The sequence below is a fragment of the Camponotus vicinus genome, unplaced genomic scaffold (assembly GCF_025532165.1).
Source record: "Camponotus vicinus isolate PSW18456_S1 unplaced genomic scaffold, iyCamVici1.0 SCAF_12, whole genome shotgun sequence".
Lineage (NCBI taxonomy): Eukaryota > Metazoa > Arthropoda > Insecta > Hymenoptera > Formicidae > Camponotus > Camponotus vicinus.
This window is the reverse complement of record NW_028141948.1, coordinates 10,731,801-10,757,213: the sequence shown is the minus strand read 5'-3', so window position 1 is coordinate 10,757,213 and position 25,413 is coordinate 10,731,801. Positions and strand designations below refer to the sequence as shown.

General features: G+C 30.9%; 1 protein-coding gene across 12 annotated transcripts; it reads left to right on the top strand.

Annotated features, from left to right (window-relative positions):
• Positions 1–115: 115 nt before the first annotated feature.
• Positions 116–24,004, top strand: LOC145962824 (uncharacterized). Of its 12 annotated transcripts, none has more exons than XR_014435986.1 (5): positions 172–314; positions 1,230–1,890; positions 2,101–4,298; positions 22,722–22,813; positions 23,761–24,004. XR_014435986.1 is itself a non-coding variant. In XM_083084188.1 (4 exons), the coding sequence occupies exons 1-2, from the start codon at positions 189–191 to the stop codon at positions 1,259–1,261; spliced, it is 300 nt and encodes a 99-aa protein (XP_082940314.1). In that variant the 5' UTR covers positions 116–188; the 3' UTR covers positions 1,262–1,890; positions 2,101–4,298; positions 8,745–12,551. The 12 variants fall into 12 exon arrangements, 5 of the variants coding, with proteins under 5 accessions (XP_082940314.1, XP_082940310.1, XP_082940309.1 ...); XR_014435982.1 differs by lacking the exons at positions 22,722–22,813; positions 23,761–24,004 and adding exons at positions 8,745–8,915; positions 9,048–12,551; XR_014435981.1 differs by lacking the exons at positions 22,722–22,813; positions 23,761–24,004 and adding exons at positions 8,745–8,966; positions 9,048–12,551.
• Positions 24,005–25,413: the final 1,409 nt, after the last annotated feature.

Genomic DNA, 25,413 nt, shown 5'->3' with positions numbered 1-25,413 from the left:
AGATACTAGATTCAAAGAATATTCCTATAAAATTCCCTGCAGGATATGAAAAATTCGATTAGTCCCGCAAACGGTAATACAGTTTTTCCTCCTCTCTGTCACCGAGCTCTCCATTTTTATCGACCGACACGTGCTCAGTTACCAACCATCTCACGATAGATGACAGGTCCAGCGCAAAATCGGCAACGATGGATTCTTCCCGTGTCTACGCGGAAATGGCGGTCGCAAATTGGCAAGGTGTGATCCATCGCCAAAAACGGCGCGATGGAATCCTTCATCGGCGCGTATCGTCGCATATTAACATCAGCATCAAGGTATGCAACGATAATCGACGCAGAGAGCAACGTGGCAGGAACACGCCTACGATGATCCGATTAGATCGCAACGCGCAGTATATTATGCTCTTTATGTTGTTACGTAAAAGCGAAGGACGGCGCCGGGCTAAAAATAGACAAGGTAAGAGTCGGTGAGGCCCGGGGCTACTCTGTCGCCGTCGCGAGCGTGTCTCCTTCGCGTTCTCTCCGTCTGCCACTTGCCATTTACCGCCATCGCGGCCGAAAAAGAAAGCCGCGGGGACAGCCAGGCGCGTATATATATTGCATTCCATCGGTTTTCCTCTCAAGGTCAGATAGCCCGCCGTTCAGATTCAATTCGTGCCGCCTCGTCTTTAATACCTTCTCGGGTACGCGGGGCTCTCGCATACCTGCCAGTGGTTCTCATGGCTCGCAAAGCGACTGCGTCGCTCGAGCGAACAATAAAGAACCTTGAAGACGCGCAAATTTCGATCGTTCCGTCACCTTGAGCGATGTCTCGATCGTATTTCAATCGATCGATGATTTATCTCGGAAACGAACATGATGATTTCAATAAATAAGCCAATATGTAATTTATTCTAATTAATTTTAACGATTCTAATATAATCTTATAAATCTGCTAACGATATAACTTAAATTCTACAATCACTATGTCTTAAGAGTCTCTTTAAATATCTCTTTAAAATTATCTCCAATATATTTATTTTAATCTATATAAAAATATGTCGTATAAATTAAACGATTTTTGGGACGGCAATTTCTTTATTTAATATTAATAAAGGAAAAATAAGAAATTGATTTGAAACGTCAAAAAAAAAGAAAAATCAATAATAACGAATGTAATCAAAGCGACGCGATAGCATTATTGGTCTCGCAGCCAACTGGAATTTCCTATCGGACATTTGTGTATTTCAGAACATTCCAAGAATTCCCTATCGCTGGGCTGACACCCAATGAAACGATGCAGCCGGATCGATAGACTGGGATCATCGAGTTAACTCGTCGAAACGGAATTTTCAAAGACTGCCAACCGCTGCCTAACGGACGCATAAAAAGATCGTCGCCTCAGAGACAGCCTTTACATTCGTCGGCAGACGTTAGGGCGCAGCCATACGCACACATACAGATCATACAAGTCGGAAAGTGTGTGTAGATTGCGGTTACCGTGAGTCTTGGGGTAGGGCAGTGGAAATTTCCACTGTGCCCGCTGGGACGGTCAATACTCTCTCCGTGCTATAACACGCGCCGCACGACGGTTATCCGGATTACAGGGTGTTTCAGCTACGACTGACAATGCGCATCATTATGGCTTCTTGCCTCCAGAGAATCCCCGCTAGAAGATTTAAATTTTCGATTAAACCGCGGTTCTCTATAGGATCTCATGTCGGAAAGAAAGAGAAAACAATAGCTACGACTTATTCGATTACATTGAAATGGCTCGTGAAGCTTTATTCGTTGCAATTGTAAAAGCTGTATCTTTTAAGATACCTCTCAAATTCTACTTGCACCGCTTGGAAGTATTTATATTTGAATTGCCAAAATTTTCATATTACAAATGGAATCAAAATGTATCAATGTAAGTTTCTTATATAGTAATTATTGATTGATTATCAATATAAATGTGTATAGAGAGTAAATTAGAATTTAATGTAAAAGTAACATTATATTATGTAGCGAATAGTCTACTCGTCGGTCGATGAAACAACAAACGGATGTCTTGCGTAACAATATTATACAAGTCTAGCGATAATCTCGACTTTACTCAAATATATCGAATCGATTTCAGCACCATCTCGACGTCACCGCCAGGAATCGGTCTCTGGTCGAGATCGGTAAATTTGACGAGCCACCCGCGGTTTTTCATGCTAGGAAGAGACAGATCGAGCACTCACACGAGGCATGACCGACGAGCACATTATTTTGACGTGATGCAACGTTACCGTACACGGCGGGATCGGCGATGTATTTTTTGGCAGCCGATACGTTAAACCGTCGATCGATGTGCCAAATACTTGCTTTATCGTCCCTCCCCGTGCCGCATAGACCGGCTAGAGAACGTGGAAATAGCTCACAGGGCCTTTCGCATCTAGCAGCCGAAGGCTGTCCTGAGTAATCTCCGGTGAATCTTCTCCTATGATGATTTTCAGGTAAGGTTGCGTTGGTGGACTGTCAGTGCCAACGCGAATTCAATTGGGTCCAGGTTGTAGTTGAACAAGAATTTACAAATAATTACTTTTCAAAGGCCTCTACTTTCCAGGAAGGAAATGAAAAACATATTTTTTGTTTATGATTGAATTAGCTTCTTTCGAGTTGTTCCCAAATAATCGATCGTCGTTTTGCTTTCCAAATTACTCATTTTTCAAAAATTATTATCCAGTTGTTCATTTTTCAAAAAGTATTAATTTATATTATATTATATACATTACTAAAAGCTGTAAGAGAAAATTTAATTGAACATTAGGCAAAAACTATAGTATAATTAAAACTAGAAGTATAATTAACCGAAATATATAATTATATTTTTCCTCTCCAATGAATGAGAACGATTGAAATCAGAGCATAACAATTTAGTAGAAATTCCACCAAGTATTAGAGTAAAAGTACAAGTCAATTAAATTTTTTAAATGTATATAACTTTTGAGAATGTATCAATGTTATAAATTTAATTTGTTCTATTTCTATCTATGTACGTGTAATTATATTATCTTTCTATGTAAAGATCAAGCTAGAAAAGTTTTCAGTGTTTGAAAAGAATAGTTTTCAAAACGTTCGGTAATATGAGAAACGCTCCTTAGGGTTTCGTTTAACATCATGTCGCATGTTCCAAGATTCACGTGGAAGCATCGAATTAATTTTAGAATACACCTCGCTATATATTTGCAAACGAACTTCGTCTCTCGTTTCAAGTTGCAGAAGGTGTATATCTACGGATCCATCTATTGATCCTACCGTCTTATGCGCATAACTTTTCAAAACGAATGACAGCTAGTAGCTTGTTATTAATTGCAGTATAAAGGTCGCGGAGGTTAACAAATCGCCTGACAGGCGCCAACGCTGTTTACTGTTTATACATACTAATCAGCAATTGTCGCGCGATACGTATCTACGTCGGTTAAGACGTCAAATAGAACACCATAGTTTCGTGAATATTTAGGTGAACGAAATGTAGAAAGATCAATAGTGAGAGAGAAATTAGGCTTCGTTCTTTTTAAACTCGCGAAATACTTGGCAGCCGTTGCCGCGGCTGTTTTAGATAGCGCGCAAATACAGGCCGGTGTAATAGAAACGGAGAGAATGACGGTGTCATGTTACAAATCCGCGAGTCCGTTGAGTGAACATTAAAAATCAATTTATTTATTCATTCATCTGACGAAGAAAATAAAAATCGATACAAATATAGATCAATAAGAATTGTTTTACACAACTCATTACGTCAAAAAAATCCTTTCACAAATGTAATATAATATTTCATAAAGCTTGGAAGCATATCAATGATATTCATTAACGCGAATTGAAACTTATTTTTGCAATAGCAAACTGAATATCTCGTTATTCTAAAATATAAGCAAAAGTTTCTTAAAAAAGAAAGAAGCGAGACAAAAACTCAGACATAGACATCTTTAATTATTGTAAACCTGTAAAGAATTGAGAGGTGAATCGTAAAATGGCAAGAAAAAGATAACGTCATGTTAACGACGGAAATCCATTTAAATGATTCACGCGGCTACTGTAAGAATGCGACGATGTAAAGCTGAGCCATGAGAACATTCTATTCGTACAAGTGAACTTAAGAGGCAAGATTTCTCCGCTTCGATGCGGCACAGCCTCCTGTGCAGGAATACTCTTACGATCAGCAAAGGAACGATGACTAACCAACAGAGTAAGCAGTCATATGGGACAATCTGCAGAGAGAATCTTTAAATAACTGCTTTTGAAGACATCTCCTCTTCTTTCAATCCATTCCTCGTATTCCTGTAAAGTGAGGTGAATATAATCCTATCTAACATCGAGGTACATTAAATATTAAGAAATTGACTTATAATAGAGAGATATATATGCAGCATAAATAGATAATTTTTTTAAACAATTTATTTCTATAAAATATATTCGCTTATTTATCAAAATTTATTCGTATGTAAAAATTATGCAGTCTGCTTTGAGGAAAAAAAATTTAATTATTATTCCTATGCCATATTATACAAGATATTATATATGCCCGTCAGCCTTCAATTATACAAATATGGGACAATTAAAACATAAGTGAGTGGATTGTCTCCACAAAGACGTCATTCTAATATCGCCTTCGTCATTCTCGCAATTATGTACAAAGCATTTAACTCAAAGTGTCAATTACTTACTTATCATATAATTATGAACACATACAAAAGTCTGATATATACATAGAATTTCTACACATATTAAAAATTAGAAATACAAAAGAAAAGTTTAAATATAAGAAATAGAAATATAAAGTAAAAATTTATATAAAACAAATCGATACGATACTATTTAACTAATGTAAATAAAATGATATGGATACTATTTAACTAATGGAGAGATACGATATTTGCATAATTAATTATTTCAAACAATTATAATTTAGTTTAAAAAGGGTAATGTTCATTTAATATTTTAAAAGAAGGTAAAGATTGCGTGAGAAGAGAAAGAGAGAATTTTTAGCTATTTACATTTGGTGTGTTTCGTTAATAGAATTTCCGTAACCGCGCAATATTGCGAGATGAAAGATGCCATAACACAACACGAATGATATAACATCCGTATAATTTAAACGGAGATAGCAATTATATCGAGTTTTGCTTGTTACCTAACAAATGTAGCGCCGTTTATAAGTATCATAAGAATATGACGAATGAATTATCAAACACACGCAACTTTTGAACTTTTTGCGTATGATAAATATTTAATTTTTATTTTAATTTTACATTAATTATCTTAGACAAATTATTAATTCTTATAAATGTGTAAAAGAATTTTACATTTTAAAAATATAATCACGTTAGATATTTCAAAAATCGCATGACTACAAAATTGCGCAATAAGATGTTCAGATGCATCTTTAAGATGCAAAATTATTTTTATAACACACATACATAGTAAAATAATTGCAAGTTTAATAAAATAATTTCTCTTTATAAAATTACAATTACACAATAATTTTATGATTAAAAAATGAATTTTAAAATTAAATATCTCGACGTAATTAAACGAAGAATCAAATCGTTATATACGCCTAATCAATATATATCATTAAAAAAATAAAACACGAATAGGTTTTCTCTGATAAAAAACTTGAGATAAAATATCAGAAAAATCGTGACCATATTGCGACAGGAAATATCGCGATATGCAGCAGTCTGGCGCCAATATTCTTATAGCCGCTTGCACACTATTGCATGCGCATGCATATGCATACAAATACATGTGCAAAACGTATACGCGGTAATGCAATGCTTATCGACGTTTCCGCGTAAAGACACGTGATATGGCAATCGAATATAAACTTTGTACACCAACAGTTCGATTCACACATCTTGGAATCAGGATTGTTGAGCCATTAGGAAGGGACTCATCGAACGATTAAAATCCCGCTATTTTTAAGCAGCGACTTTATATCGCGAATTCCTGTGTCGCGAAAAATGTGATTTTACGCGCTTTTCATATGCGTTGGCACAAAAAACGGCGACTCGACGTTCGTCATGCCTTATTATTCGCGCATTTCTGCAATACTTGGCCTCCGTTGGCAAACAAAGAATGGTAATTCACGGACGTGCAGTTCTTGATTTTTTTGCGAATCTTTATAGTCTTAATAAACTATACAATCACTAGGTCATCTAAAATATATTTCTATATTTCGAAGTCGTAATGAATTTTGTTTGCTATATTTATAGAAAAATTTTATTACTCATTAAAGATAATATTTCATTTATATGATATCTTATGATATATTTTCTATTATAGGTTTTTTTTTTCATTTACAGATCATAAAAATTCGGAACATGTGTGTTTAGGTTTTTTAAAAAATTCATTAAAACATTGGGGAGCCACAAAAGAACTAAATTTTGCGACAAATATTTTGTTATAAATAATTTATATTAGAAATTTCATCATATATAATTTAAATTTTTAATATTTTTAATTTAAATTTTTTTGAATAGAGTATTTTAAAAAGTATACAAAAACGCGTCACACACACACACACATTAAATTATTTTTAATATCTAAATTTAGAGATTTTTATTCTTGAATTTGCGTACTTAAAAAGTAAAACAAAATACATACAAAAAAATTATCGATTTTGAAAGCAAACTGTATAAGATACAGAATGAAATAGATTTAATTTCCAACAAAAATGTGATGATTATTTAAATTACTGATATAAAACACGCAGCAGTTTCCCGACATAACGTACGTGATATAAAATACATTGTACTGAAACACAATGTTTTAATTTTATACAAATATGCAGCAAATATATTTTACGAAGTACAGGTTTTTTAAATGTCAAAATTTATATATCACTGTATGTGACTATCACTGTACATGCAAATTTCAATCTCTGTGTGAATATCTTTATATTCATTTAATGGCTCTCCTCATATTATTAAGTTATTAGTTCAGTTATAAATGTCATCATTTTTTTATTGTAAACCTAAACAAATAAACTTTGGGAAATGATTTTCTCTAGGGGCATGCATGTACGTTCGCATATACATATAAATATATTTCTTTGTCTTTCTTTTAAGATTATGTATGTATAAAAAGAACGAATAACAAGGCATTTTTTTATTTTTTCTGATACGATACAGGATGCATTTAAATGAGTCACGTGGTATTTGTTTACATGCGTTCAGGCCCACATGGGCATAGGCGACTACGTCTCTCATATACGAGCGCAGGCAGAACTCGAAAGCACGGGTCTATACGATAAAACACGGCCCGTGAAAGGGTGTCTTTCCAGAGAGCGAAAGGCGCCGGTCATTTTATCGTACGAGCTGGCATATTCGTTGGCGTCGGTAACACAGGCCGCCTTTGAAATTGTGTGGAAGAGCTTGAAATCATTCACAGATGTCATCAAGCTAATTGGTATATGCCGGTCGTCATCACCGGACAACCACGTGGCCGATCGGCATCCACGTGGATCTGCGCGAATCAGCTGTAGCCGGTTCTCCAAGCGCGGCGATAATCACGAGATCGGGGTGGATCCTGATGCACTGTGTCCCGTAGCGATTACGTTGCCTGCCGGAGCACATTCGGATGCTAGACACATTATTTGCGTGTAACTTATGCGAAATATCTAAAACCAAAAGCAGCGGAATGAAAATTGTTCACTCTTTCTCTAATTTTAACTGTTTTGCATAGAGAAGTTTTTCGTATAAATATAAAATCAAACGTTGCACACACAAAAGACTTACACTATTAAATCATTCCATCAGCAGAAGAGTTGTTTGAACTATGATGAATAAAATATTTCTTTTGATTTCATAGAGATTATTATTAACCATAATTAAAAAATGATAATTTAATTTTTTTCAAGGAAAGAACTATTACGCTAAAGATTATTTAAAAAGAATGACTGTTACATTTAAACTTGCTTCAAGCTTTTAACATTTCAATTTGCTGGTTATAAAGCAATTTTGATCAGTTCCATACATAATTTAATTCTTCTGATGTGAATTCTTAATTTAAATATAATTTAAATATACTTATATATCTATACTTATTAATTATTAATTAAAATAATTAATGAAGAGATTTATAGTTCCATGAGATTATATAGAATTGTGCGAATATATAATGAATTTTTTTAATACATAAAAATGTAATATATATTTTGAAGTATTATTATGATATAAAAAATATATAAAGAACATAGAAATGTCATAGTTTTATATCGAAAATTTTACACGGAAAATTTTCTGGAGCGAGAAATAGCACTACGATGTGAACACATTAAACTTTCATTGTTAATTGCATAAGATAATTGACTAATAACAAGCCAGTGACATATAGCATCATCGCATAAATTGCCTTGGCATTAACATCGACTAAAATCGCTAAATGCCAAAATCGCTGAAATATAAAAAGTAAATATAAACACGCTAAAAATATAAAAATGCGCACATGACAGTTTTGCTTTAATTTAAATATGTAGACTCGGCGTTTTATGACACTGTTTATTATTACAATTGCTTACCATCGTATTTAAAGAACGCTTTAAAGTTTATTAATAATTTTTGCTGATGTGTGCATATCATATGATTTACGATGAAACTTCGGAAATGATTTTTAATAAATTTTTCAGACCAGTTACCGCAGCGAAAATTATATATTAATGTTTAAAAAATGCTCAATATAAAAAAAATATTCAGTTTTTTAATTTCTCTTTCTGATTTTTTTATGTTATGACAGTTATTGATTGAACGTGTAGTGCACGGTACAATCGATTAGAATTAAGTGACGCCGCATAAAATGCATCTTTCTGCCAAACCCGCACGAAAATATCGTTCCGGTCGACCTACTTCTCAAAGATATACGAGCTATAATACATAAGCAGAGGATCGTCGTGGACAACGAGCATAAGTGTGAAACTTATCCTCTCTCGACTCGCATAAAATAATACTCCAGCTAATCGTATAACATTGCAACGAAATGTTACAAACACTTGGACGATATATTTTCGATGCAATTATCGTGAAAAAATATATTTTTCAGGCCATCGTCGAAAAGGGAGATATTTTTAGCAAGACAACCCTTACTGGACAATCTTTAAACAATGCGGATGGATAAAGTTGCAATTCCCAGGACACATTGCCATGACACGAAGAACCTGGCAAGACACGACTCTCAATGTTAATCTTGGAAACGTAAAGGAAGTTGACGTTACCTGTCACAACCTGGGCGCCGAGACGTCGCGTCGACGCTCCTGCAATTGCGTCGTTCGCGCGCGGAGCCAACTATTTGAGCGAGATCGATAACGCGGTAAAGGATAATAACCGTTGCATATATACATATATACAGTCCTAATATGCGCGCATCATGCGGTCTTCCTTATATCCATTTCCAAGCAGGTAAATACGTACTAAGAACGAGACAATCCGTCGTAAGAAATTGGAATATCGATCTGATGCAGCAAATATGCGCATTATTTTTCTAGTGCAAAGATTCTCCAGTGTACTAAAAATAACAGAACATCGTGTGTATGTGTTTGCAGATTTAAAATATATAAAAATTATATATAAAATATTATATATATAAAAATTATATATATTATTTTACGTCAAAAAATATTAAAATGAAATATCCTGGCAATTAATTTTAAAACTTCTGGCCACTTGTCTCCGAAAAAAAATTATATTTTTTTACAAAATAAAAAACAAAATACAAAAATTTTAAATTCGTCATATTTTTTAAATCAATTATTTCAGGTATACAATGCTTAATAATTAAAGATTTATATTTCTTTAAAAATATAGGATGTGTGCATGTGTTGAAACGCTTGCGCCTGGCACTCGGTACAATTACGCTCTTTCTTTATTGCGCTTTTAATATTTAAATACGTTCGATACTAATAGAATCACATACACAGCGACGTTCGCATTAGACACGGCACGACGGCAAAAGGATTTAACTGTAAAGAAGGCCACGGCGTAGTAGGCCAGCGTGGTATTGATTTCGGTTCGCCAGAGTTGCTCTCTGCATCCGCGCTTTCAGTGTCACTCGAGTACAGCGTAGATGCGATAGGAAGAGAAGGACAAGGGTGACGGCGCGGCGCGCGGAAAGACGACCTGGCGCTCTCATTCACAATGGGTTCATATTTCACGCAGCGCAATTCTGCGACGAAAATGATGACGGAAGCGTACAAGCCGGCTTCAAGGAGCGCGAATCTCTCGTTACGCATCCACAGCCCTTCCGTCGCGATTTCCGCCGATCCACATCCCGGGCTCCTCGAAGTAATTCGCATGGATGGGAAAGATATATCGCGCGAGACCGTAACCGGGAAATGGACAAACTGCTTTAAACTAGGTTTTCGGACTTTCTCCAGCATCAAGTAGCAGCCTTCCTAAAATGGTTACCCTTGCGTGTCTTATTCGAATTGCGACTTTTCAGTAAAATTACGCGAGTGCTGATGTATTAAAACATCCTTGTCGTCGTATAAAATTTTATCTTGTCGGGAAAAGACTACTGAAAAAGCTTTAAAGAATTCGTTTTTTAAAACAAGCGAATTATCTTATACATAGTAGAATTGCAAACGACAAGGAAACGCACAGTATCGTTATTTTAGATAGCTTATCTCTTAAGAGAGTTTAATTTAAAACACTACTCTACATTTAATATTGGCATCTTGATTTGTCGATAAGATTTGATTCTAAAGCAATTTATTATCGAATAATTGCCGTCTACGCAATAGCAAGCTATTAATGAACATTTCCACCTCGTGATCGGCAACAATCTCAAACATGTAAGGCAACGTAAAGCTTGTCGATAACCGATTATCGCCGAGTATTGGTGCGCACGTGCGAGAGCGGTTTGGAGAACCGGTGCATCGAATCGCAGCTAATACTGGTTTCCCTTGAGCATGCGAATCCACCGCATAGGTGCATCGAATGAGAGCAAAACGAGCCTATGAAGGAGCTGTGTCGTCCTTGCTGAGAATCTCAGACCTCGTTTACAAGGCCGATTATGCTGCTTCACTGGGCCGCCTCATCTAATCATTATCAGCGAAGTTTACTTCTAGTCGCGACAAAAGCGTTTGACGATAGGATTATTCGCATTTTACGGTTACATGATTAACATGGCGATATGAATTTAATCGACAAAGATGTCAATTGCAGTATTATAATAATAGTGAGATGTGGCAGCTGTCAAGCTCGGCTGTCAAGCAACAATAACACATTAAAAAGATTAGATATTGATTTTTTATCATCGTATGACTAATTAAATAATTTTACCCACACAGTATTTCTGATCATATAATTTTGACAATTACATCTCAAATATTTCCAGCTCTAGTTTAAGTAATAGGCATAGTATATATTATATAAGAGATTCGAAAATAATATAAATGCTGAAGGTAATTAAAAAAGAGAATATAAAATGGAATAAAAAAATAACAGGAAATAGTTAACTATAAATAGAGATATTTGCATAATTAAATGCCCTCCTTCCGCTTATTCTTAGAAAAATTTATTACTACATTAAAATATTTTTGAATAATTAATATACTCCAGAATAAAACTTTCATCTATAATTTGCATCGAAATTAAATTTAAATGATCTGATTACGCTGAAATGCGCTTGTATATATATGCATCTTTAATATGTATTACAATTGAAATTCTTATATCGTGATATTTAAGATATTTGAATTTCAAGTCAGTTTCTTTTATATACAATCTAATACGGACGTGATACGTATTGCTGAGGTAATGCCAGCGTAGCAAAATTTATCTTTATATCAGTGCTTGGAATTGGTAATATAATATTTAATCAATCGCGCTTATACTATGAAGAACCGAAGCTGATTACAACTTATCACATATAGATTAGTTTGGCCATAAATTTCTTCAAGCAATAATTTTTATATTTATATTACATATTTTATGCGATTATATGTATTATAAATATTCATATAACTTTCTCTCTTTTGAATAAAAGTCGTAAAAGTGTAAGCAACCTTTCTTGCAGCAAGTTAAAAGTAGTAAGTAGAAGTTTAAAATGAGATTTCAGTTTATATATGCCGGCATTAAACGAAATAATAGATTTTCTTGGTAGATAGATCTGCTCGGTGCGTCATAATCGGACGAGAATTGACGATGTTAATTTCTACGTCAGCACATGTGCTACGCTAAACTATGATGACGAATTGTTACATATGTATTTCAATTAGCTGAATGTTCGAAACGCATTGGAATGAATAGATATAATACTTGATGATTCCGCGTAATAATAATTGCTTCATAAAATCAGGCAAATTTCTTTCTAATGAAAAGTTTTTTCTTGGTAAGTGACGTACCAAGTAGTAGAAATTATTAGCAAAACGGAATACGCGGTAGATAAATTAATTATTTGACTGCTAAATTAAATTAGGAAAGCTTCATAAAAATAGATAGAAATTTTTAAAATGATAATTTTAAAATTGCAATGATACTGTAATACATAATGAATAAAAAAAAATATATATAAATTTAAGTAAGCTCCTTTCTTCGTTTTATGCAGTATTTTAATTATTTCAGCAAATATGTAATAAATAATATAAATTTTTTATCATATTAATAACATATTTAAAAATATTTTATTTTTTATAAATATATATAAATATATATAATTATTCATTCAATGCATCAGATATCCCATCTGTTGAAGATTAAGAACTAAATATATAAGGTAAGATAAAAGTGGTCAGTCTTAATCATGATATATGAAGTAGATTTGCCAGATTTGTCGACAAATCCGAAAGAAACGACTTATTTAAGAAACTTATTCCTCTGATGGTCACTATATACACACATCATTGTCAATGAAATATGATGTATTAAATGGTGAGCTCCGATTTATTGTTAGTATTGCCGAAGCATATATTCAGAATCACACCGATGGCATTCAGTGACGCACGTAACATGTGAAGAAACCCAAGTATGTATTGAATAGCCCAGATTTATCGCTTTTTCCTGTGGTCGCTCTCTAGCGCGAAAGTTCTTTTTTTAACTTTTAAAATTTTATTTCAAATATGGAAACTCTTTTCAATATCAAATATCTTTGTAAGTCTCAAATTACATGTCGAAAGTTTACTTGAATTTGATTGAAAGATGACCCTGTTTTTTTAACTGTGTGTAATAGTTTGAATAAATTTAATTTGTTTATTGCAAAATGTATATGTTGACATTAAGAATATTGTATAGTAAAAATTTACTCTGCAATATGCTTTTAATTTTAACAATTAATATCTCAAAAATATCACGAGTATTTCAAATAATTATTTTATAATTATAACAAATATAAAATTACAAACATATCTCATTATATATATATATAATGAGATATGTTTGTAATTTTACTTGCATCGTGTTATCATGATGAGAAATTTCTCTTATTATGTGTATATATATATACACATAATAAGAGAAATTTCTCATCATGATAACACGATGCAAGTATAATCTTTTATTACAAAATTTTATTATTGTAGTTAGAATATCTTAGACGAAAATGTATTATCTCCTTGTTTTAATAAAAAACGCCATATATGTATATAGTCAAATTTTTCTATTTCTACATAATCCTGTCAAATATAAAATAATTGCATTATTTTCACAAGAGAAAATAAAAGGAATTTCATGCAACGAACGTTCATTATTCACATGTAATGTAATTACATATCGTGCGCTTATAACGTCCTATTTTATACTCCGTTAATTCGCCGAATATATAATCATATCTAATCATTACGTGACACTTGATCCGAATACACCCCAGTTAATATGATATTGACATAACAAGGACAATATGCGTTTTTGATAAATCGCGCGTTCCAACCTCTCCTGTCTTTTAAATTTCATCAAAAATCTCTTGAATTAAAATAATAAAAAACCGATACAAAAAATATGCACAATACTGTATATATTATGTACGACATAGATCAGTGCACTATAAAATAAAACAAGATATAAAATCAATTGTAGTATATATATATTTGTTATATAATTTAATATCGTAAAAATATCTTATAAAAAATCTTACTTGATAAGCAAATTTCTATATGTTTAACAACTATATTCACACTTAGAAATAAATTATGTCAAGTTAACTTTGAAAAATGATTTTTATTACGCATAAAAAGACTTAAAAAAAACTCCTTTTAGTTTATAAATTTTATTTCTATCGCTCATTTGCAACTGCTGTGATAAGATATTAATAGTTGCATTGCGTGAATGAAAACAGCGCAATATCGTGCTACAAAATTACGCATCGTATTACAAAACAGCTGGTTTACGAAATCTCTTATTTTCATTTATAAAATATCCGAAGGCTATCAAAAGCGCGCAATGAAGGGATAATTCTGGCTGGTTTGTTATGGGTAAAACACAAAGGCGCTCTTGTATTATCTAACAGCTTGTCAAAGTCCAGCCACGATGCTCGCCCTTGCAGCTCCAACAATTGCTCCATCCACGCGAACGCATCCGTTATTTCTCGACGAGCGACTCGCCGTGTCGTGCATGTATATCTCTCTTCGTAATTTGGCAGCGATCGCGCGTTGCGATACGTTGGCGAAAACGCTCGTGAGATTGTCAGCAGAACCGAGACACGGCGTCACGGCGTTAGGCGCCGTTCATCGCAACGCCATCACGCCAAAAATAACGAAGTGGATCTCTGATGGCTTTATTCAGATATGCACGGATATGTCAATCGGACACGTGTTCATGCTGACAGCGTGTTCGTGCGTCGCGACATCGGGCGATTGTCCAAATTGTACGCTATAGCTAGAGAAAAGGAATTTTTGTAACATTACGAATCATATCTTCTGATAATCTTCGTCTACGCAATTTTAACATTTTGCATTTCGCAGAAATTAGTTTACCTTCTTCGAAATATTCACTTGCTCACCACTGCACACTCGTCAAAGTCGCGATGAACGCATTAAAATCATATGTCATATCATTTAATGCCCTAAAACGACATTCTACATAAAGTTTGTATATGTGTGCAATAATTTTATATCGATTGAGATGCCTTTAAAGTATATATACCTATATTGGTATATTCATATGAGATGCATTATTTGATTTTAAATGAAGGAAGATACGTGATCAAGTTTCAAATGATTACATAATTTAAGAAATAGAAATAATTTAAGAAATGATTAAATAATTTAAGAAGTAATGTATTTGATTGAGAAATGAGAATATTAAATAGAAAATAAAAATGAATATTAAATAAAAAAATATTAATTATTAAAATTCTTATTTAAATCTATGTTTAGAAGATTTTACTGCACATGCCATACAAACATATGTTATTTTAAATGCATGACTTAGAGGTGGAATTTATAAGTAATGTAGTTGGGCATGAAATATGATTTCCGACAATACGAATGTATGCACAAAGAGATATGTATGATACACACATTGTCATTTACAAACGACAAGATCTCTTTGCCAAATTGATGACTTAACGCGCGTGCTAACCCGCAAGTAAATTTTATCTAAAATGGTACATTTTAACGTTTCTTAAAGTGCGTCATCGAGTATGCTAACAATCTAAAATAAAACTGCTAAAAAAAATCATTAGGCCTTAACATTGTAGTAAAAGGACCATGAATTTTGTTTAGATTTTGATAAAGAATTTATACAAAAGATAATGTATAGTACTTTCACCTGACGGATGTTGAGAATATTATCTCTAACAGAAAATCACTTATATATAGTATAAACACATACATTTTTTTTCATTAATTTATACCATTACATTTTGTATAAAAAATTCATAAGAAAATTATTATATTTTACGTATACTATTTTATTTTATTTTTATAATGTTTTATTTTATTTTTTATTATGTAACATTTTATTTTATATTTTATTATTAATTACAGCAATATTTTTATGAAATCTAAACGGTTTTGATATCCGCTGATAGTTAAATAAATTTGTGATACATGATACGAATCAAGTTTACTTATTGTTGAAATCACGTAATAGCACGATGTACGCAATAGCTAAACTCAAGCTTGGTCTTATTGGCTAAATCACTTTTATGGTTAGTCTGTGCCGAATGTAATTAGTGACGGAGGCTTGATGGCGTCTTGTAGACGCGACAGCGAATAGATTAACGCAAACTATTTTTGCACCCATGTTGCGAATTCGCGCAAAACATATTCTGTTTACATTGAATCTTCGTATCCTTGGCACACGATAGTTTCAACCAGTTTTAATCCGGCTTATGTATTGTTAGATCGAGCCTATTCGATAGCGTAGTAATAAATTAAAAGCGTATTCTAAAAACAATCTATCAAATTAAGCGTTAATAAATCAAGCAGCCCTGAAAATTAAAACTTTGTGGAGATAATAATTTTTATGTTGGAAATATTTTTGAGAGATAGGTTATAAGCAGTTTTTCTCAACAATTTCTCAATATTACTAAAGGAAATTCATCGTCTCTGTAATAATTTAATATTAAAATAAAATTAAAATATATATAATAATGAAAGAGTAATTTAATTTTTTCAAATATAATTATATAAAATACTCTAGTAAAAAAATAATTACATTTTGAATTGAATAATAAAAGAAATTAATTTTGCATGTTATAATTCAAATGTTAATTAATAATTCTTCCATAAAAAAAGTTGTAGACCAATAGAGAAGAATATTTCTTAATTTTATAACTGCGTTTTAATTGCATTACAACTTTTAACTTTTTAACTTTACATCTATTTATTATTCATGGAAGTTAATTCTCGATTGATTGAGGAATAAATTCACAATAAAGATTGTGCCATTTTTTATTTAAGAAATTATAAAAAAATGATTTGTCATATTATATATATAAATTTTGCAAATACATAGAAAATAACAATGACGTAAAATAGCATAGAAATAGCAACATTGCTATGAATCAGAGTTTGAACATGGTACATAACATTTTAATTCCTACAACACCAATATCTCTAGCCAACAAGCCGAGCGAGCCCGGGAAAACAGATAGGCGCGATACGATGCAATGCATCGCGTGAGCATCAAGTGCGTACAACCTGAGGAAAAACGTGACTTCTAGCATGAACACAACAGGAAAAGCGATTATTTTCGTAGCAAAGAGAGGAGGCTGTCGCTATAAATATATGCGGCGGTAACGCGCGCGTTTAGACACATGCCTACCTCAGAGATACCAAAGTATCCCGTACATTGTAAGCGTACTGTTGAATTTGCAATCTACCTACCTTTCGCACCAGCTAACAGCATACACCAGTCATTTCATACCAGTCGGCATTTATTAAGTACAACAGATACATTGGATGCAATAATACAAATTGATTTGATTTATTAGTTAATAATATAAGGATTAACTACTATAGAGCACAAGATGAAAAAAGTACTAAAAAATAAAAGTATTAATAACAACATAATTCTTATTTTAATAACAAATTGTAAAATGTAAGAAATATAGTAATAACAGATAGAAAATTCTCAAAATGTCCATAAACGAATGGTACTTGTTGCGAACGCGATATTTTGCATTTTAATAGCAGAAGAAAATTAATATGTATTAACAGTACAGAAAATAATTTGATTGAACAACTTATATTCACTTATATTTATAATAAAATTTCTTCTGATTTTAATTAATTTAAAATTGATCTTTCTTTAATATTTTCTTGAAGGTAGATAATCATTTGTCATATATTTTCATTTTTTAAATATAATACTCTTCTTTGTAAATTTCAAAGTAGGATTCTCTATATATTAGAAATTGTAATTAACAATTAAATGAACAACTTAACGACATGCATAATCCCAAAAGGGATTCGGGTGCATTTAACATTTGTCTTATTTTTTTCCTTCTATTATGTCGCAGTTTATTGAATTAAATGATTAAAGATCTCTACTATATAATTCATATTAATAACAAGAAACATTTTTTTATTATAGAGATTAAGTTTTGTTTTTAAACTTGTTACGTGCTTTGGACTTGATTAAAAGATATCTTTGTGCATAGATGTACTTTTCTCTCTTTCTTTAATTGGTCTACTTTTTCAGACGAAAGGAAGAGCTTTCCTTTTCCTTTTCGGGCGAAAGAAAAGAGCTAATGTAAGGAATAAACTAGAGAATCGTAATAAAAGGGAAATCAATTACCCTTATAAAAAAAGGCGCTTCTTTCACCTACATATATAATATATTCCTGTTTCTTCGAGATATTACTTAATGAAACACATAGCAGATCTTTGATGAAAAATAAAATATTGCCATTTTATTTATTTCACGATATATTCATAACGAAACGCAAAGACTCTAATATATAAATATAAAAATTGAGATAGATAAACTAGTAAAGCAGTCAAGCGCAATAAGTCGATGCATCAAAATTGATTAAAATTTTTTTAATCCTTTTTATCTTGAATATTTCGATCTTTCCTTTAAAACATCTTGAAAAAAAGAAATTTGTTCGTCTTGATTTTTAATCTCGGCTTTACGGTACATTTACTACAAATTCCAATTGTTAAAAAATGACAAAGAAAATTCTATAAAATAAGATGTATTGAAAATGTAAAAGCGAATGAACACAAAAGAAATGACAAAGATTGAAAAAACGCATGTGGTAAAACGTTAACTGAAATCAATAAGAAACTTATTATGAAAGTTAAGATTGAAGTTAAGACGCATAAATTTCTTTAATTATCTTGAACATTTTGGTCCTTTCTTTGGAACATTTTCTTTCTTTCAGTAGAAATAAAGTGAAAGTAAAATCAAGCCGAAAAAGAAATTCATGCATTTTAAACTTTAATCTCCATTATGCTAAATTTCCCATAAATTCCAATTGTTAAAAAAAACAAAAAAATTCCATAAGATTGAACATTGTAAAAGTGAAAGCAAGCGACCACAAAAGAGACAAAGAACAAATATCGAGAAAATGTCAGTAAATCGGAAAACTTACAATTAGACAAAAGCTAAGGTTGTAAATTGAGACGAATTCTTTGTCATTTGATTTTGTTAAAGATGGTCTAGAGAAAAGATCGAAAACTTACAATTAGACAAAAGCTAAGGTTGTAAATTGAGACGAATTCTTTTGTCATTTGATTTTGTTAAAGATGGTCTAGAGAAAAGATCGAAAACTTACAATTAAACAAAAGCTAAGGTTGTAAATTGAGACGAATTCTTTGTCATTTGATTTTGTTAAAGATGGTCTAGAGAAAAGATCGAAAAATTCAAGATAATTAAAAAATATTTGTAGTCAATTTTGATGCACCAACTTATTACGCTTAGTTTTTATTAGCCATTTCCTATCTCTAATTTATATATAATAAAATGGTATAACACAAAAAAAACATTTCTCACAATAATTTGGAACTGAAATTGCAATATTCTCTTCAGTTTTATTTGGATTCTCTAAAGAAGAGTCCGATGAAGATTCTGAATAAAAAGCGGAAAGAACTACACTAACAAGCAAACATATTATTATCAATTGCAAATTTGCACGCTTTTATGGAACTGACCGGATCGCTCGTTGGTGCATAATATAATAAAAATAATGAATTAAAGTAATTAAAATTACTAATGATTTTTTCCAACAGGTGCACATAAAAATTTCAAATAATTCTGCGGTCCAATTTTGCAATGAAATTCTGGTCAAGGAAATGCTTATTATTGCCGCATACAAATTTCAGAAAAAATGTAACATTTGCACTAAATAAAATGGATAAAAAGCAGTAATTGTTTCACGATTTCGTATATTAGTTAAAATCAGTTTTTATACAAATGGAACGTATATTATCATAATAAGCATATTAGAAATATATATGTGTGTGTGTGTGTATGTGTGTGTGTTTGTGTGTGTAATTCTATAAATTAATTAATATTTTAAGATTAAAAAATACATTAAAATATTAATTGGCTTTAGAAAAATGCAGCTTAATGCTAAAAATATATTTCCTGCTTATCTGTCTCCTCTCGCAGTTTTTCTTTCTCACAGTAAATGTGATAAACTTTGATGATAACCCAAAGATGTAAATATGTGTAATATGTGTACGATGCAATGTTATAATAAGATAATTGATGTCGGCGGGCGCCAAAAGAAGATCGAAAACAAGGATATAACGAGCTTGGAGCGCGGAAAATAGAAAAATTTGCAAAGCATTTTTCGCGGCATTTTTAACTTATCATCAGTTAACTGAGTTACGAAATAATCGAGTTCGCGTTTATCGCGAACTTTCTCAAGAGATCGGTAAGACATCGTTACCAATTTATTCCATAAAATTTTCTTGACAAATATACCTATCTATCAATATTTGCAGACTTATATTAAGGAACGCATTCACCGAGACTTTAAAAGTTTGGCAATCTTCAAATTCCAAAAGATTCGAAATTTTATATGTATTTAAAATCATCGTGTGACACTAAATCTTATACCAATTGAAAAATAGTTTTCAAAAGTAAAACGATTCTTTTTAAAAATACACAACTTTTAAGGAATTAATCTAGATAGATATTTTCGAAACTATTATATAAATAAACTATTATAAACTATTATTAGGCAAAAATTGAAATAAATATGTAAAATGTATCATAGGAAATTGTGTCACAGTAAAATAGCGGTGATTATAAATTTTCACACAAATTTTTTGATGCTAACTTTTCTCCATTTATGCTGCTAATCTATATTCTCGATAACTTGACATTTTACATAATAGAAATGGAAGCTGCGTATAGCAGGTACCAGTTTGAATATAACTGACATTTGCAAAGCAGGATGTTATCCTTGTGAAAACAAAACTAACTTCGATATTTCCTAGAAAGATGTATCTACGATAAATTTAATTTCAAAACTTTCTGGGCGCAAGTAGGGAGACACAAAGGGAATATTTATTACGAATATAAATATATTAGTAGGTGTATTATTAAAGCAGACTAATGTTTACGTATTAAATTAATCAACAGCTGCAGAGAGCATCATTACAAAACTCGTTTATATCTTCCCACACAGAATGAAATCACCCTATTGTGTGCAGTCATCTCGATTTACATGCATACTGCCCATCCTCCTCGCGCGAGTTAATCAATTTAATGCACGAATAAACGGTAGTCACTATGAATAACTCTGTAACGAATCAGAAATAGTAACCACGTACAAATGTATTGATCGACGCCCCTATTTCATACCACTCAGAAAGTCCACCGACCTGAGTATCTTTTTTAAATACTGTTGCAGTGGATGCATCTGATGCATAATTTTAATGTTGGACTACGCGAATGAGCTAAGAAACTAAAAACGCGCGTATAAATAAAAATAGAAGTAAACTAGAAAACTTTTATCCTTTTCCTTCATCGGAAACGATTCCCATTGGCAAACTCTTTTAATCGAAATAGAGATTCTAAAATTTAATTGAGAATAAATAGTAAAATATAAAATAAAATAAATGATATACAAAATAATATAAAAATAGTATAAATATCAGAATATAAAAATACAGAAAAAAATCTCTTTCTTTTTCGTAAAATTTATTATAATTTTAACCAAATAATCTTCCAATCATTTCTCTTCTTCAATTTGATAGCATTTAAAACCTGATGTGATCGAGTCACTATTAAATTCTAGATCTATAAATTATTAATATCACGAATCTAATTTTTTTTTATAGTTTTTAATCTAACTTATACTTAATTAGGAAATTATTTATTTCTTAATAAAAGTATCATGACAAAACATAACTTGTGATACATTAAAGATAGATAATTGTAATTTTGTAAATTAGTGTTGTGTTTTTTAACTATTGAACTTTATGTTATGTTAACAGTGATTATAAGATAGTTAACACTTTCAGAGCTATAAAAAGATATACCGCACAAGTAAATTTTAATAGTGAATGAATCATATAGTACCTGTTTTTTTAATAATAACTAAAATTATTAATATTTTCGAAAACATATTTATCTGCTATTAAAATTTTAATTGCTACTTTTCGCAGTTCTAAAAGCTTTAAAATTAAATATCTTAGAGTTATGGTTAACGTTTAAAATTAGCTCGAAAACAAAATTTACAATTACAATTATCTATTTTTAATCTATCACGAACAATTTCTCGCGTTACAATATTTTTATTAACAACTAAATAATTTCAATTTTTATAATAAAGAAAATATTACACACATATAAATACAAATATATGTAAATTAATATTAATAATGTGTTTTACATAATAAACGAAATGAATTAAACTATGTATATTTGCGATAAAAAAATGCAAGTTTCCCAGATTAATCAGATAATTTTATATTCTCTTTTATCTTTTTTTTTCACGTCAAATTTAAGAAAGATCTATCATCATATCGTCTGTAATGATTCGTGATGACAGTCATACAACTGAATATAATCTGCAGTGGCACTCTTTCACCAAGGCCGACCTTGTTTATTCGGAGACACGCAGTTAGAGACTTAAATCACAATTATGACAATTATGTTCGACCAAGATTTTTCCCACCATATGTCGTGGTATCATGATTTTCACTAAATATATTATAAAATTGTGCACATAATGTAATTAAAATTATAAAAATTTATAATAATAATAAGATAAAAATGTTTCTTATTTCTACAAATAAAGTGTAGGAGAAAGTGCTTTTAGAAAATATAGTGAATTAGATAAGACATTTATAATGTGTTTAGTATACTATGTGTGCAGGAAGGATGCAGAGGATTACTCGTGCGATAGGGTACATCGAGGAATGAGCCGGACGAGGAGGACGCCACGCAAGTGCAATGAAACTTAATTGTGTAGGTATTAGTTCGCGATATGATATATGTTAGATGTGGGAGCTATACGCGCTGAATGAACCCGCTCGAGAATGAGATTTGATAAACAGACGTAGGCGTCAGCACCTTGATAAACTTCCTGTGAGCTACCCAACGGATGCAATCTCGGGCAAAAGGCTTACCCGCTCGAGATTACTGAGTAATCAGCGTAGCCATAATAACGATTTCGCAATCATTAATTCTTTCTAAAATAAAAATTCAGATTTTTTATTAACTTTTTTTCTTAACTTAACTTTTATTAGCTTTTTTTCTTAAATTAATTTTTAATTAAGCAGACAATTAATACACAATTAATTTGTCGTTTTTCTATTCAAATGGTTACTGAATGGTTATCTATTTTTTTAAATGATATGAAAAAATATTTTCTGAATAAACGTAAGCAACGAATGATAATTCATTAATTAATGTTGTTTCAAAGCTACTCATAATTTCGTTTACAATTTTATTTGATTAATTTTAAGAACTAGTAGATTTAAGGATTGAATTATTATTGGTAATAGAATACAATACGGTATTGAAAAGTAGTGTTTCCATATTTATATAAACATATTAAATAATATAATATAATATAAAATATATAATTCTTAAACTTAATTGCACAAAAAATTTTTTATCAAAAGCTTTATTTATCATAATTTTTTATGCATAACGTTTAATGCATTTATAATTCATAATCTAATTTTATATATTTTATTATTTATTGATTTAAAAATGCAGTCACAAATAATTTTAAAAAATTAGATTTGTATTAATTGGTTAACTATTTTATTCTAAAAAATAATTATCAAATGATGTAATTGATGTTGTTGTAAAGACGTAATACGGACGTGCTAATTCCACATCACATTCTTTTGTCTTTTCCTTACTCATCGAGAATATATATATATATACGTACAATATCTTTGCAGACGCAGATTTCCCGCTAATAACTCAGACAAAACATATTGTAGGCATTAGTCCTCGTGTGATGGAAATTTCCGTTCGAAAAAATCTTTAGCACAGAAATCAATTCTATGCAAGCAATAACAATGCAATACGTGCATTACTGTAATAAGTTATAAAAACGTGCACTGGCATATTATTATTATTATTATTATATGCATTGGCAATTAGATCTTTTCTTCCATTTTTGCAAGAAGCAGAATCTACTCAAAAAATATAAACGAAAATATTCATGAAATTATGTTAATGGTAATGTATAATTGAATATTTTTATTTATACTATATCACAAAATATTATAAAAATATATATTAATAATTGTCATTCTAAAAAACATTTTCTATTCAAAAAATAAATTTCTGTATACATATGATACATGTCTATAAAATTTCATGAAAAACTTGTGAACTTTTAATGAAAGTTGAAAGTTTCTATTTAACAAAAATAATTCAACATTTTTATAAGATTTCAATTTTTAATATTAAATATCTTACCATTAATAAAAATAATTAAATAATCTTTTTTTATACAACTTTAAATAAAAATAAAAATTCAATATTTGGAAATTTTATTGCAACACGACATTGCTCGTATAAATTATTATTATTATTATTATTATTATTATTATTATTATTATATAATATTAAATTTAAATTATTGTTAATATCTTTATAATATATAATATTTTATAATATGATATTAAATTTAAATTACTGTTAATATCTTTTACATATATATATATATATATATATATATATATATGTATGTATGTATGTATGTATGTATGTATATGTGTATAAAGTACATGTGTGTAAATGTGATGTAAGTTATTGTTTCGCAATGTGATGTATGTGCACAAGCAATCATGCAATAGTCATTCAATATCTTGAAGCGCGTCGCAAATTAATATTAAATGGTTCCTAGCACTTCTACAAGAAGTTGATGCAAAATAACAATAAATTGCATCATCATTGATAATTAAGCAATCTCGATAAGATATCCACAGACATTTCGATTGCATTGCGCTATATGCTTCATCACCGTAATGCGAAGTTACGAGCTTGGCTACGATAACAGAAACGTTCACGTGTTCGCGCATTGTGTGGTGAAGAATGTGCTGTTTATAATGATAAGAAATTATCGTTACTTGTTCTTGTTTCGCAATATAAAAGCGACGGAAGTTACCTGACGTTTTGCAACGCGACATCTGACGTGTCATTCGTTGCATCGCGCGTATGATGACGGTAGTATTATACATTTTTTACCTTTTTTGTAATCCGACCTGCGCAATGACTTTCTGCTATCTCAAGTAGATTTAAGTGGACAATGCAATCATAAATCATGAAAAATCGATGATTACAAAACCAGAACACAATCTAAATCAGATATCTTTTTAATCGCTTTTATTTAAAAGGAATTTTTTTTAAATATCAAAAAGATTATAATTTATCGTACTCATTCAATTTTCAATTTTCATTATATACTTTTTTAGAAATTAAATTGATATTTTATTACAGTTCATTTGGAATTAATTAAAAGATATGATAATATCTTCTTTATTAGAATTAAATATCCGTAGAATTTAATATCCTAGAAATTCTGTATTTTCACTTGTTAATAT